The sequence below is a fragment of the Equus przewalskii genome, chromosome X (genome assembly GCF_037783145.1).
Source record: "Equus przewalskii isolate Varuska chromosome X, EquPr2, whole genome shotgun sequence".
Classification (NCBI taxonomy): domain Eukaryota; kingdom Metazoa; phylum Chordata; class Mammalia; order Perissodactyla; family Equidae; genus Equus; species Equus przewalskii.
This window is the reverse complement of record NC_091863.1, coordinates 4,429,895-4,445,095: the sequence shown is the minus strand read 5'-3', so window position 1 is coordinate 4,445,095 and position 15,201 is coordinate 4,429,895. Positions and strand designations below refer to the sequence as shown.

Sequence of the window (15,201 nt, the reverse complement as noted above, 5' to 3'; positions counted from 1 at the left end):
AAGGAACTTGCCTTGCAGTCCTTCATTCATCATCCTAAACTCATGCCACGGATCTGTGAACACCTGGAATTGTTCTACCTCTGAATTTAAACACTTTCACCTTGTCTCAGCCTTCCAACATCTTTCCTACAATCTTGCTTGGACCTCCAATCCATCACCTCCCAAGCCACCAGCCCCTTCTTTCCTCAATCTCCTCCCAGAGGCTGCCACCTCCTTCAGTTGTTCTCTCGCTAATGGCCCAAACTCCCATGCCCACTTGCCTTTTGTGACATTCCCCAGTGAAATTTCAATCATCAGTTAACTCAATGATCCTTCTCCCTGCCCCAACATTGGACTGAAAATTGCACAGTTCCACACACTGATGCCAACCCCTGACTCCTGGTCTCCCACTGAACAGAGCTGAGCTCAGACACAGTCCACTACATCATCCCACTGCTCAAGTTCCTTCATGCTTCTCGAAAGGGATATCCAACCTCACTGATCCCCGGCTCCTCAAATATCACTCGCTCTGCAAGCCACTACAATCTCAAGTTGATAGTCGCTAAATCCACTGGTCCCTTTTCATCTCTTCTTTAAATGATGATTCTGACATCCTAGTTGGTGTTGATCCCCCTTCCTTGAGATGCTCTTCACCCCTGAAATCCATGACCCCAGTTCTCTTAGTCTTTCTTCTCTGTCTCTGGTGGCTCTTTCGTTTTTCTTTGGGGGATTCTTCCTGTTCCCTTCTTTTGAATGTTCTGCCTGGCCTTCCATTTTCAGTATGCATCAGAAGTGAGCACATTATTTTCATGTTTTAAAGAAGGTCCTATTTATCAAGAATAAGAGCGTTTAAAAAACTCGACATAGAAAATTGATGTATTGAATCCCAAGGGAAATACACAGCCTTATGGCTCAGATTACATTCTGTAGGGAACAAAAGAACGAAAAAGAGTATTGGCATTGCTTTTTTAGGTCCTCCAATGTTAGCTTTCAAGAAGTAGAAACATGGAGGTTGATTTCTAAACTTTTATCTTGGATTTAGATGGAGATAAATCTTGAGTCACAAGTTGCTCAACTACTTTTAACATTCTTGTAACGCAATCTTATCTACTCCCACGGTTGGACAGTTACCCACGTATGTAAGAGAAGTCGCACTTTCCTAGCCATTTCAGCACCTTAGACAGGGCCTTGCAAATATCAGGCACCTGCTCTCCATGATGCCGCCTTTAAAACTTACTTACTGAACAGCTACCATGGGCCTGGTCTACAGCATTCTAAGAGCAGATATCGTCTACATAAACTCAACCAGAGTACTTTTGCCCAGGTAAACAAACCTATTAACTGAGGGGCTATTCATTGCACACTGCATTTCAGGCTCCCACAACTATTTTAGTCCAATGGTCTTAGAAAGAGCCCATTTTCAAATGGATAATCCATTAAACTCCTGTCCAATGAGCCAAACCCTGGGTAGAATTATGCTGTATGTTTGAGGGGCATTGGCCAATACCTAAGGCTCCTCATTCGCAGAGTTTTCTCGTGACTATCCTGCCTCTTGCTAAATGAGGCCCTCCAATTTATTCTCCATTCCTCAAGATGGATTGATGTGTGGCAATTGATGCTATGTTGCCCAAGCTTAACTGTATGTCAGGTACGGGAGAGAGGAGTTCATTCTGTACTATCCCCTCAGCTCATCTTTCATGAATTCGTCCATTATTTTTCCTTCCAGTTGGTTCTCTGTTTCATCCTGTGCCCACAGAAGGTGATACTGTCCAGTGTCCCAGAGGGGAAGACATCAAGAGGAGAAACTGAGGGTTGCCTTATCAGACACAGCCACTAGGGGGTACGACATTACAGATCCTGAGCAACCAAAAATCAAACTTTCTCAAGACTTCTGGAGTCCTACTAGGATGGTTGGTGTTTCTTCCACTTAAGAAAAGGCTTGCAGCTTTTGTTTGAAAGAAACAATCCCACATAAGCCACTGGATCCCAACCCTTAGCACTGGCAAGATATACATATACTTTTAATATGAAAGTTTGATTTGAAGCCAGAGGTTCATTTTAGCATTCACCTTAATTGTTCTTGACTTGCATTTCTCTTTGCAGGATACAGAATTTGCTAATCTGATCCTGAGCAAGCACTGATTTATTATTCCTTCATGTGGTTCTATTAATAGCATGGAGCTCTAAATAAACGCTGATGGCATGCAAATCCCACCTGACAGACTAGAGCTGTGATGGCTGTAATGGTACAAGCCACAGACAAGAAACCACTGGCGGGAACAACGTCCGTCCCTCCCCCTGCTCCCTCTACCCCCATGGCATTCATAGATCTCTGGTAAATGCCACTCCATTTCTGGAATAACAGCCAGAATGACACGCCCCCAAAATCCTTGGTGTGCATTTGAAAACACCAAGATTTTACCCATTTGTTCCTCCCCAGTGCTCCACTGCTGCAGAATTATTTGGGATTGAAAATTTGTGCATGATTGCCCAAAAGATTCGATTGTAGGTGCATCCTGCTGAAATGATGGGGCTGACTGTATCCACTGGCCACAGATGTCTACCCTTCCTTTTTCCAAACTGCTCAAGCACTCTATCGGCACCTTGCTCGGGAGATCCATCCATCCCTTTTTGCTCTGTGTTATTATAAGACCTCCTGGAAGAATCTTAAGTCCCTTGATAGCCCCAAAATTCTCTTAAGCCAAGGGTCTTGTCATTATTGCATTCCTCCCACACACACACACAAAATTAGGCACACAGTTAGCATTCAATAAATGCGCCTAATGAATGAACTAGCTCTTTCCCCATGATTCATTGTGGACAATACACCGCTATGACGCAGCCTTTCTCATTACATGGAAGGCAGTGGAACAAGGTGGTATAGACTTCAGGCTCTGGTGGGACACCTACATTCGCATTTTGGCTCATCCTTGATTAATTCTGTAACCTGAGACAGGTGTATTCAACCTTCTCCAAGCCTCCCCTGCCTTATCCACACAATAGGAATGATGTCCAGGTTACCTGCTGCACGGATTGTTGACAGCACAAAGGGAGGGAATGCATGTGAGGTGCAGGGCCAGGTGCAGGGAACGCACTTAATAGGCGGTAGCTGTGGTTATTAAAGAATGTTGACCAGCCCTTGAATTGCATAGCGGTATTAGAATTCCAGGAGTTTAGCCACTCCTGTGTGGTTTTACTGCAAGGCCCCTTTCACATCTTTTGAGGCCAGTCTTTCCTCGGCTATTATAACAACACAAGATGGAGCAATCCCACAGCTAAGAATAAGGCAATAAACCACGATGACGTGGGGTGGAATTGGCCATGGTGGACAATTAAATAATAAAGGTTCTTTGTTATGAATATGCCTTTACAGATACAGAGAAACCTGCAGCAGAGAAAGCTATGCTCCATATAATTATGCTGCCTCCAAAAATTTTGAAAGAAAATGCTCTGAAGGACAGAGATGTGCTCTCTCTGGTTAATTCCTTCTACCTCAGCTGCCCCTCGTGCAGGGAGCATTTCTTCTTGAGCAAATATCCCCATTTTATTTTATTACATAATTATTCAGAATGCTACGCTCTTCTGTGTAATAATGAAAGGCTCTTCTTAGAGGGAAGGAATGTTCCTCAAAACACTCAGATATATTTGATTTATAACAACAGAAACATCCTGAGAAATTAATGTAATGGCTTAAGGGAATGATTTTATTTTTTGGCAAAAAAGAAAGAACACAATCATCTGTTACTATTATATCAGAGTCTAATGTGGATCTTGAAAGTTGAAAATACTGTCCATTCTATTCTAGAGGGACGCCCAATAGAAAAACATTGGAAGTTAGACTTTTTAATGAGTCAGGGTAGGCATATGTGCCATTATAATTAAATACAGATTAGTCAATAAGGGTGATGACACCAGCATGAGCTTGCTTGCTAGCCAACTAACGTCTTAAAGTTGTATAACAAACCTGTTACACTGCACTAGAATGCTCTTTAAAGAGAGAAACTACTTTACTGATTCACACTACAAAATAGTCTACTGATTTACACTCCCAAGGTGTGGAAAATGTAAATTGATTTACATGCAACATTTTAAGGAGCAAAAAAGGAAGGAGGCAGGCTTGCATTGGTGTATGTAAAAGCCCTAAGTATAATGGCTTTTTCTTATCACTCTCATTCAGGGGAATGCTGTGGTGGTGTTTTTCCTTGTATTCATCATCTGTAGTCACTTCCGTTATTTTACAGAATCACAGAGTGTTCAAGAAGAAACTGAGAACTGGCCTCTTCTGAATTCTTCAGTCAAGACGACTGACCTGAGGCCTGGAGACTGAAGACATGTCTCAAGTCCACAGAGATAGATAAAGAGCTAGACGCTAGAATAAGGGTCTTGTTTTTCTTGTTTCTTAAGATGGTGCTCCTTCCATGATTTAAAAAACAAACCAAACTTGTTCTTACGATCACCACACTAGGTGACTACCATCACATTCAATTTGCTGCTTAAAACCAGCCCAAAACACTCCATGGCAATGTTCAAGTATTTCCAAAACACCTAGATTAAATAGTTATAAACTATCTATTTAGTGCACAAAAAAAAAAGAAGGAAGAACAAGAAAGAGAGAAGGAAAAGAAAGCAAATATATATGAAAATCCTAAGCAACCTGGTTGACTGGTGACCTTTGGACAATTTTGTCTAATGTTGTCCAGATGGACCGAGCAATGTCATCATGAGAGATGATGTCACTAGAAAAGACAGGAAGTGAGTGAGAAATTTGGAGCCCACTGATTTTTCCATCCCGTTGCTAACCTGCTACTATTACTTGCCCTCCATGCTATGAAATCGACCCAAGACTGCTTAGCTGTACAAAAGAAACTCGAAGAAAGCATGTTCCTGACTACCTCATGTAGATGAGCAAGATATATTGTTTAAAGAAAGCCTGAATAAGAAATCTTCTCAGTACCCCTGACAAAATGCCACATTCCTCAGGAATAAGGTAATTTGCTGAGGAAGGAGAGGGGACGTGAGAACATGGGAATTTTGCAGTCCTCAGAGACGCAACAGGAAGCCCCCAACCTCTAGAAGAAGAAAACATTGGTGGACTTTTGCAGTGATGATAAGAGCACCCATGGAAGACCCCCTGGCTGCTGCCTTGAGAGATTCGCCAAGGTGGGAGCTAGTTTTGGACCCTCAGTCTCCCAAATCTACCACTTATCTAACTTTGCTACAGGTGAGGTGTTGCTCATATTTAATTGTTAACTAGAAGAAGTGATGATGAGGACTAAAGCCTTGGCTCCTTTTCTCCATTAATCTCTGATCACTGGCCCATAGGCCCAGACTTTCACTGGCGATGCATCCATCGACGACTGAAATCACGCGCTCAGGACTGAAGACACTTTTTATATGCTGTTCAACTTTCAGAATTAGTGTGTGTTTGGTTACCTTTTTTGAAAACAAACCAACCAACCATATTTGCTGTCTATAAAAGCATCAGGAATGCGGGTAGACATTCACAGGAAATAAGCTACAACATATTGAAGATAAAGACACATACCAACACTCCAATCCATTTCCTCGGCAGTGTCCCCATAAGCGCCGTGTTTACTTTTGCCGGCAAAATCCTTGGAAGAGAAGAGGGCCGTGTGCACGTGAAGGTAAGACAAGACAAGCAGAAACGGTGTCTCAGCGTTCCTGGAAGAAAATTCCCAAGAGCAATATCAGCAGGTTTGCCGCCGTTCTGACTAGGATCAAACTACCATTACACGATGCCATTTGAAAATTCAGGAAACACCATAACATGATGCCTAATCTTGTACCTTTTATTCAGAGAAAGGGAAGCCTGCATAGGGTCTCTATGAAGCAACTCACTGTTACCCTTTACAGATTAGCAGACTGAAGTGCTACGTCCTGGAGACAATCTCTGATGACTCAGCTCAGGAAGAAATGTAGTGGAGTATGGTCTGCTTTTTTCCTTGAATTCTATTCTTCCCTCTCTATACAGCGATTGATATGAACTCAAGCCATTCAAAAGAGTATTCTCTTTGGAAAATATATATACACACACATTACTACCTAGTAAAGACAGTATCTTGAGTTGTCAACTTTCTTTTTAAAGATTGGCACCTGAGCTAACATCTGTTGCCAATCTTTTTTTTTTATCTTCTTCTCTCCAAAGCCCCCCAGTACATAGTTGTATATTCTAGTTGTAAGTGCTTTTGGCTCTGCTACGTGGGACGCTGCCTCAGCATGCCTTGATGAGTGGTGCTAGGTCCACGCCCATTATCTGAACCAGAGAAACCCTGAGCTGCTGAAGCGGAGCGTGCAAACTTAACCACTCGGCCACGGGGCCAGCCCCTTCAACTTCTTATATCAACACCTTTCTAATGCCAATTCAACTCGGTATTCTGCCATATTGCCCACGTTCTACTATAAAACAAGTCTCCCAGAATGAACACGCAACTGTCAAAACTGAAATTTTGGAAGTTACATGGAACATTCTTTGAACTAATCCAAATCTATAATCTAGAGAGTTTCATGTTATTGCAAAAGCATCTTAACTCAGAGTACACCTAAACCTACTCTGTTGTAATTGGTGAGAACACACAGATGCTCAAGAGTCACGAGTTAGTGTCAACATGCAGCCCTTGTGACAACTGCTATGAGCCAGATTACTGTGGGAAGGTCAAGAGGTTCACACGCAAGTCAGGTAATAAGTCACATCACTTCCTCTTTACATCTCGACCTCTGAGAAGTGCACTTAATTGCTGCATTTTGATTTCACATTACAGGCGCAATCTTTATCTTTGTCCAGGAAAGCTTCAGCAATTCCTTTCCAGCTAAAAGGGAATATTGAGTGAGTGGCCTTCTGAAGGCTATTGGGGCACAAATGAAGGAGTGAGTGAGTGAATGGATGGATGGACAAATGCAATTTCTAATAAAGCATTTGCTGCACTACCCAAGAATCGTTTATGTGCATTCTCTCTGCCACAAGGTGACGAGTTGGGGCACGTCATTTACATCTGTGTTCCTGGCACCAGCACAGTGACTGGCAGGTTGCGTAAGTACAGTAAACATCTGTTAATATGTGAAATATTGCATCAGCTCTCTCAGCTTTGGCAGTTTCACCCAGAAGTCCAGTGAACTTCGGGGACTCGTCGATGCAACATGGTTTATGTAAAAGTGGCTCTAGAGTAGGTAGTATTATATATACATATATATATACGTATCTGGGCTTCTAACCTAACTCAGAAGTTTCCAGTCATTTTGAAGGGATCATCCCTTCTGTTCGGCATCTTTGCCAACCAGCAAAAGTTGTAAAGAAATAATCTATTTAATTAAATCAACATTACTTTTATAGATTTACTTAATACCTTAACTCCTCATGATAACCAAAAACATTTCAAATCTAGAATTGAGTATCACAATTCTAATAACTTTACCTCTAATTAATGAATGCATGCATGCTTTTCTAAATGCATTCTTAATTTCCTAGTGTGAATATAGCTTGGGTTCCTTCAGCCCACACAGCACCTTGTGGGTCAACTCCTCCTCGGATCTACTGGTTACCACCTTCCTTTTAAGGTTGCTTCTTGCATCAATTAACTCCTGTCTTTTGAAACAAAGCAAGCACACAACATCACACTTTGAGTGAGCCAGGCACCTCTTGTTCTCTGAAAACACACCAAATCCTGCAAGCTATTGTTATCATGTGTATAACAATTTATGGCTCCAGTGCTTAGAGATGAATTGTGTCACTTTTTTTTCCCACAAGAGTGTAAAATGAAGGAATTTTCTTATTATTTCATGACTAAGAAAGCAAAAACAAATGTTTCTAAGTGGCTTGTCCCACTTCTCCCATTAACTGGAATTAGAAGGCATGAGAACCAGAACCCACAACATCTGGTCTATAATTCTCACCACTACTTCTAGGAAAGAAAAGAAGACAGACTAATGATCAGATGGAAGAACCGAAGCTGTCATCCTAGCTGACGATCTACACACGAGAATGTCTACCAAGGCATCGCAGGCATCCCTTTGGCTACTTCTAAGGGTAGATGCCCTTGCAGAGCCTGGAAGAACTGAAAATAAGCCATGGTATGTCATGGACTTTTGCCACACAGGGCATCCTGTTAGGCCTCCATCTTAGTCATTCTGGGGGAAGTTTACTCACACCTGGACATATACCTGCACCTCCTTCTCAAGAAGCAGATCACGGCCTAAAAACTGGCTTAGATTTCCCAAAACGAACGTGAAATCACACTCTTCATACTCGTCCCTAAACAGACGGTTACATTATGTATGGGTACAATTTCACTCTCATCTGTTCTCCCATTTATTTTTAGACTTAAAGTTAAAGAAAATAGATAAGGAAGCTTAAATAGTCAATCTTCCAAGTACATATATGGTCATGGTTGGAAATACAGGATGTGACTGACAGAATTTGCTGAGAATGAAGAGCTATTCCACTCCCAACAGCTTGGAAAAAAAAAGATGAAGAAGAAAGAGGCAGCAGTCAACATTATTGGCAGGATCAGACGATCAGGACATTTTAAAATGTGATGTGAGCATGAAAAAATAAACGATAAAGTTGGCACAATAAGCAAATAAGGGATCCCCAGAAAATGCGGTTCACGATGAGGGCAGTGAGAGGAGGCGAGTTGAAGATGCAGCACCTCGGAGTTCAACTACAGCTGCGGAATGTGGCCTTCATCTTGGAATGTGGGAGGGCCCTTGGTGGAAGGCAAAAAGGCCATTAATGTGTTTATTATAAAAATACGCATATTTGTAGAACTCTTTTTCTATTGTCTCTCTGCAAAGCAGCAGTTTTTCAGTCAGTAGACTAGACATCACAGACACCAGCCAAGGTCCTGGGTGTCAAAGCAGAGTGATCAGGTTTTACATACAAAAACAAACCCAGAAAATGTAGAAAAGCACATCCAGCTTGCGAAAACACCATACCACAAAGATTTACCATCCCGGAATAGAGGTATATTCCACGGTGGAAGGTGGGCTAGACAGACATAAATCATGGGCTGCCCTGCACACACCCTGGGGTGTGACTGACAGCTCGCTCTCAGGTGAAGGGATTCCCGCTTAGTAATGTCCTTCAAAAGAGCAGGAAAGGCCATTTCCCCCGAGGCCAGGCTGGCTGACGAGGCCTGGGTCTCCCTTCTTCTCTACGACCTTGAAAACTGAATGACACTTCAGCGAGTTGGTGGGAGGGAGATTTCTCAATAACAGCTTAACTCCTTTTTTATTAGCTGGAGCACTTGAGTAAACAACTCTTTTGAAAATTTATTGCCACTGTCTTGCACGCTGTGTGAAGAGATAGAACTTTCAGCTGCTACATGCCTTCCCTCTATTTGTTAAAAATACAGAAGGCAGCTCTGCGCCTTCCCGGCAACCTGCAATCATTTCAATCTGAGAATCAAAAGATCTACATCTTATAAATGCGTGAGTGAAAATCTAGGCAAGAAGATGGCTATGGTGTTATTTTTTTTGTCTGCCATGAAGGTCTTGAATATAATATTTCTCAGCTGAGGGTTTGACCTTTAGTATTCAACTGGTGTCCCAACTTGAGCCAGCAGAGGGAATAATTGGAATGAAAAGAGCAATATCTGTGGATTGTTTCTGAGAGCCCTCGGATGCTGCTGATTAGAGTATGGCATGAACCAGATAATGGCCTTCACGGCCACCCAGCGGAGTTCGTGTGACCACCACTGTGCACGGCAGATAGATGTATACATTCCGCTGTTTGTTTCTTCCATCCATGCATTTCACATCTATGGAAAGAACGTTCTGCCAACACGCTACCAGGCACTAAAAATATAAAGGTAATCTGGACTAGACCCCGCCATCAGAAACCCACAGTTCAGACACGAGCATGAACGATTAGTTTGAGCTGCTTTAAGCACCATGACAGAGTGCATCAGATGATGCACACAGAGAAGGAGAACACATCTCAATCTGACAGGGGTCAGGACTTGCTCCTGGAGAGAGGCCGATTCCAAAGGTTCATGCAGCATGCCCACATATGTGAATGCTTTCCACAAGCACACGGGGGCTTGAGCTGTTCCCATGTATGATGTTCAGAGATACGGAAATAGACAATGTCAGAGACACATTCTGGGTATTTACCTGGTGAGCTAAAAGCAGTTTCTACGGCATGTAGCCCCAAATTATTCATTCAATAATTCAGAATAATTTTTTTAATAAAAATACATATGCATGGAAAGAAGCCCAGAAAGATACCACAAACACATCAGCTTTGCTATCTCTTGGGTTGGGGACGACAAGTGGTTGGAGTGGGGGAGTGAAGACCAGCAACAATTCTAACTTTCCACTTTATACATTTTTAGATATTTTTTTAAGTAGCACAGGTTACTCTCATAACCATAGAAAAATGAAGATATATCTTAAAAATAAAAACGAATACAGGGAAACTATGAAAGCCACAAGAACATACGTGGATGAAATAGATATCCAGGTCTCAAAGTCAATTGGTGTAACCAGACTTAACTTAACCAGACTGCCCTGATTGCAGTCTTGCCTGCATCCCTTCTGGCTACGACAAGCATCCCAGCTTCCCCACACTGGCCTCATCTCTGGGGCTTCACGTTGGGCTCTCTTGGTGAGAGCACCTTTCACGGGCAGCCTTGCCCATGGCCCTGCAATGCAACTTTAGATTACATGGTGTTATACCCACTATGAAATAAACTGAGGATGCTAGACTATGGACATCATCCACAATCACCGTCGACCACCCAAGCTCGTTCTGAACTTGAATTAAAGAGCCTGAGTTCACCCACAAGCCCTAACACAGAACAGGTGGAGGGAAGATTCTTTGATGCTTCTGGTTTTAAATTACCTGGCATTCATTCATTAAGCATCCTAACCCAAAGAGTAGAAGACACTGAACTTCTTGTGGGAAAAAAGATCAAAATTTCCCTGTGTTTTAGGTAATATGAAATAAGAAACAATTGAAACCGTAATTGGAAATGTGACCCTAAGGAAGGAGATCGATTTCCAAAGTGACTTTGGAAAGTCAGTGATATTTCTTTTTTGTTACTAGAAGAGAATTAGAATGGTCTGGATGATGACTTTTTCTTCTGCTTCTGCTTCTCCTCCACCTTCTCCTCCTCCTCCTCTTTCTTCAAGTTCACGTGTGTTCTCTTTGGTCCCTGGCAAAGATTACAGACTCATAACAAATTGACAAGAGGCACTGCCCATGCCTTGCAGTACTTGAGTCTAGAAGCTTTCTAGACGGAGACCCTTGCTCTGTGGAGGAGCCCCCAGATAAGTGGACACAAGGGTCCTCATAGCCTATCTCTGGGGACAATGCAGGTGAGCAGTGAATGGGGACCACCAAACCTAAGGGTTCATCATTAGTCATTCTGGAAGCAGCTAGAGGAAGTGTGGCTGAGGTGAATAATGCAGACAGCTCAAGAGTGCCCTAAAAGGATGGGAGAGCACCCTGTTGGATGGACTCTCCAGGAAAAACAAACAAGATAGCCTATATTAATCCCATCAGAGTAAATTTGCCCTGTCAGGAATAGCTCTGTTATTATTTTGATGCATAATATAAAGATAGATGACCTATTCTTCAGGTTCACTCCCAGCCTGGAGACGAGGAGAGAAGCCCACGAAGGACACGAGCAGAGGACCTCATGCTTCATCAGAGAGAACCTTGGAAGTGAGCATAACTGGGATCCATTATAAGGCAGGGAAAGCATAGCAATTCATTCAACATTGTGCCCAAGTGCTAAAAAATGAGCTAATATTTAAAAAATTTGGAAGTTTCCCATTAAAAAAAATCCCCAAAATAGTTCCCCCAGCAAAAAATAGGTATTTCTGATTTATCTGGAAGCCTGGGAAGTCATCAGTTCTAGTCTGCATTCCTGCGGGACAGTAGTTAGCTGGAGTCACCACTCTGAATGAGCTGGACCAAATCCAGTTCCCTTGGGCCCCAAGACTCATCACTCATTTCCTCACCAACCTGGACCCCTGTGTATTTGTGCTTCAATGCCTCATATACAAAAGCTCATGCTTCCTAATTCCAGTTTAGGTCATAATCCCAGGGCCTCTAGGTTTGATGAGAAAAGGAAGGTCTGAGAGTCCTTTATCCTCACCCCAGTGAGTTAGGAATGCCATGGACCTGGCGAAAGACAAGCATCCCTTCCATGACTGTATTCAGCTTGCAGCATGCTCAACCTGGAATCTCTTTATTCCTAAATTTGTATCCTGTCAGCCCATGAGAATTAGAAATGAATCAAGTGGTATCTACCCTTACTGAGCAAGGCAATTCTTTAATTATTTACCTTCCCACTTCTGAATGTGTGTGGGTCCCTGTGTGATGCCCTTAAACTTTAATCTGATTTACTTTTCTCACAGTGAATTAAAATCAATATCACCCCTATTCCTTTCTGGCTTAAACTCTTATTTAAGCTAATAAAATCATCCCATGATCCCTTTATTCAAAAGAAGTTTTGTGCCAAATCACAGCTATTCATCATGGCCACTTACACCACGGCCCAGCTGGAAATGTGAAAGGCTGGGTTGGAGGTACCTTGTAAATGCATTTCAGGACTTTGTGTCAAATTGTGGTGGCAGGAGAAGAGGATAAAAGGTCATATCTTCCGATGATACATTTATCAGCTGTCACAAATTTTAGGACATTATGATTACACAAGCAATGCTCATAGAGAGAAGTATTTATTTACTGTAAAACTACAGACCACAGAAAATGGTCGAGGGGGCTGTTCCCCATGACCCCCCACTAACGGCATAATCTTGCCAAGTAGATCTTGTCCCCCCTGGTTCCTCACACTTTCCATACTTCTGATGTTATGGTGGCTTCCCTGTGGAGAGTAGTCAGGGATCAGGGTTTGTTAAAGTCCGAAAAAGGAGATCTTACCACTCCGGGAAATCAGAGATTAAAAATAGCACTCTACGTCATTTCCAGATTTTGGATTTGTTTTCCAGTAGACCCATCATTAAAGATACAAGAGATATCCCACATTAAGCTTAACTGAAAATTATTAGCATTTATTTCACTTCTAATTATAGCTTCTTAAAATACACACACGCATATATTGAATATGTTAATATAACTTACATTAACTGGGGCCTGGAGAACAGAATACTCATGGTAAATTTCATATGAATTTATAAATCCACTAACTGGATACTATAAACTATACACATTACGTGGGTGTCTATAATAAAGTCATCATTGTTCTTGGAAACTTCCTCTTCAAAGTGAACATGTGTATATTTGCAGAGAAAAACAGAGTGGTTTCTTTCAGTTGAAATGTTTTTCCTAGTAATGAAGCACTGTTTTCAGCAAATTCAAGGAGGAAAGGGGCTGACACATCTGGCTCTCCACGCAGCAGAATGCCCAAGGTTCACGTCTCTCTACTGAGGGCAATGCGAAATGTGAATCTTGTTCTACCCACTGATATCACATCTTTTTCAAGGTAGCCTTGACTTGAACTAAAGAAAGACTACTTGGGAATAAAATTAACTGGCTAAATTCATCCATCACCATGTAGCCTTTATTTTCTTTTCAGAATACCCACATACTTCTCCATCACCAGGGTAATGCTTGTACTACTGACCTTAGAGCTTATGTAAGAATTACCAGGATGCATTCTCCTTTTGTGGCATTAGACCTGGACTCTTCCACTTGGAGAAGGGGTGTTGAGACACTGGTACGATTCTCGTCTTCTTCCAACTAATACGTACTCGGACCTTATCAGTAAGTTGGCAGAGCAGATGGCAGAGCAAAGAAGCCACCAACCTCCTTACAGTCTACTTCAACACCGGGGAGAGGCTTCCCAGAGATGTAGCTGTGATTTTTAATCCAGTTTCTACTATTAGCTGTGGGGTTTTCGCTATCACTCCAAAGTTTTGAGCCCCAAATTCCTCTGCAAGATGACATCTTTCTACCCATCTTGCAAGGTTGTTTTACAGCATGAAAGAGGTGATGAGTGGGAAATGCGCCAAGATGACATGTATATCCACAGTACCTGATGCATAATTGGCAACCACTTATCAAGCATCAGTTACACTTGAACATGCCCTGTGTTGTGCCATGATTTGCGCTGTGCACCCAAGTTGCACCTGTTTTACTGAGCACTGAAAATAGTAATGGCAAAGGGAAAAAGCTGTGATGACTGGAGGATCCTTCATTTAGGGTGCATCAGAAGGGTTGGGGATCTCTAAAAATCTACAGTTCATTCCTCCCTGTAAGAGCAACAAGGATTTCTTGCTAATTAAAGTGTATTAAGGATGACCCGTCTCTTGAATTACTATACAGCTTACAACACGTGGTGAGCTAACTATCTAGCTCTTTAACAGTAGAAGCATCTCTCCAAGATAAAAGGGTAAATTAGGGTAAGGGATTAGGGTGCATGGTTATATATTCCAAACCATCACTCTCCTCAGCTTGGAAATCCACACTTGTAATCTCAGGGCACGTCCCAAATTTGGCTAGGCAGACCTCATTTGAGAGCATCTCAAACCAATGAAGCATCTTTGCTTCCCGCCCCTGTCATTCATATTTTCACATCTCAAGTTAGCATCTTGAGAACAAGCCCTTGAGTATAAATCATTTCAGCAACAAGGCTTAGAGAAAGAATATAAATTTTATAAGTAAGAGTTTAAATTATTTTCCTCATTGACTTTGACATACGAGCTGAGGGGGAGCTGTGTACTCAAAAATTGTTTTTCATGTTAACACATCGAAATAAGGCACGAGTTTCAATTGGGAAATTTCAAATTCAAAAGCATTTGAACAAATTTCACAGACATTGTCATTGCTTTGATGAGGGTTTCCTTCTCCTGCTTCTGACTAACTCTAAATCCATTTCTCACAAAGGTGGTAAAACCCACCTAAATTATTCAGGATATTCTGATCAATGAGCTAACACCTATGAATTTGTCCTCAGACCCTTGAAAAATATTTTTTATAAATATGGTGGTGTCACTGTTGTTCTGATTCTTGGGTGGCATATTAAGGCCATTCTCTCAAGATTCTTAGATTCCACATTCAGCGAATCAGATATATAATACAACACAGAGGACAATTTTACCGGAGGATGATTTTACCTAGATGCCTTAAATGTTTGCACCTTTAGATAATGTATGTGAGAAGCTTTTTGTGAATAGCATTGTGGTATACAAATGCTAGTATTTTCACTAATATTGACCATGCGTACATTGTTCCATTGT

At 41.9% G+C, this 15,201-nt stretch overlaps 1 protein-coding gene across 6 annotated transcripts in view; it reads right to left on the bottom strand.

The window, feature by feature from the left end:
• Window positions 1–15,201, bottom strand: part of STS (steroid sulfatase) — a 183,628-nt gene that overhangs the window by 78,541 nt on the left and 89,886 nt on the right. For all 6 annotated transcript variants that reach the window (XM_070605434.1, XM_070605438.1, XM_070605436.1 and 3 more), the window contains exon 7: window positions 5,525–5,661. In XM_070605434.1, coding sequence (XP_070461535.1) covers window positions 5,525–5,661 — 137 coding nt within the window. The remainder of the gene's footprint in view (window positions 1–5,524; window positions 5,662–15,201) is intronic.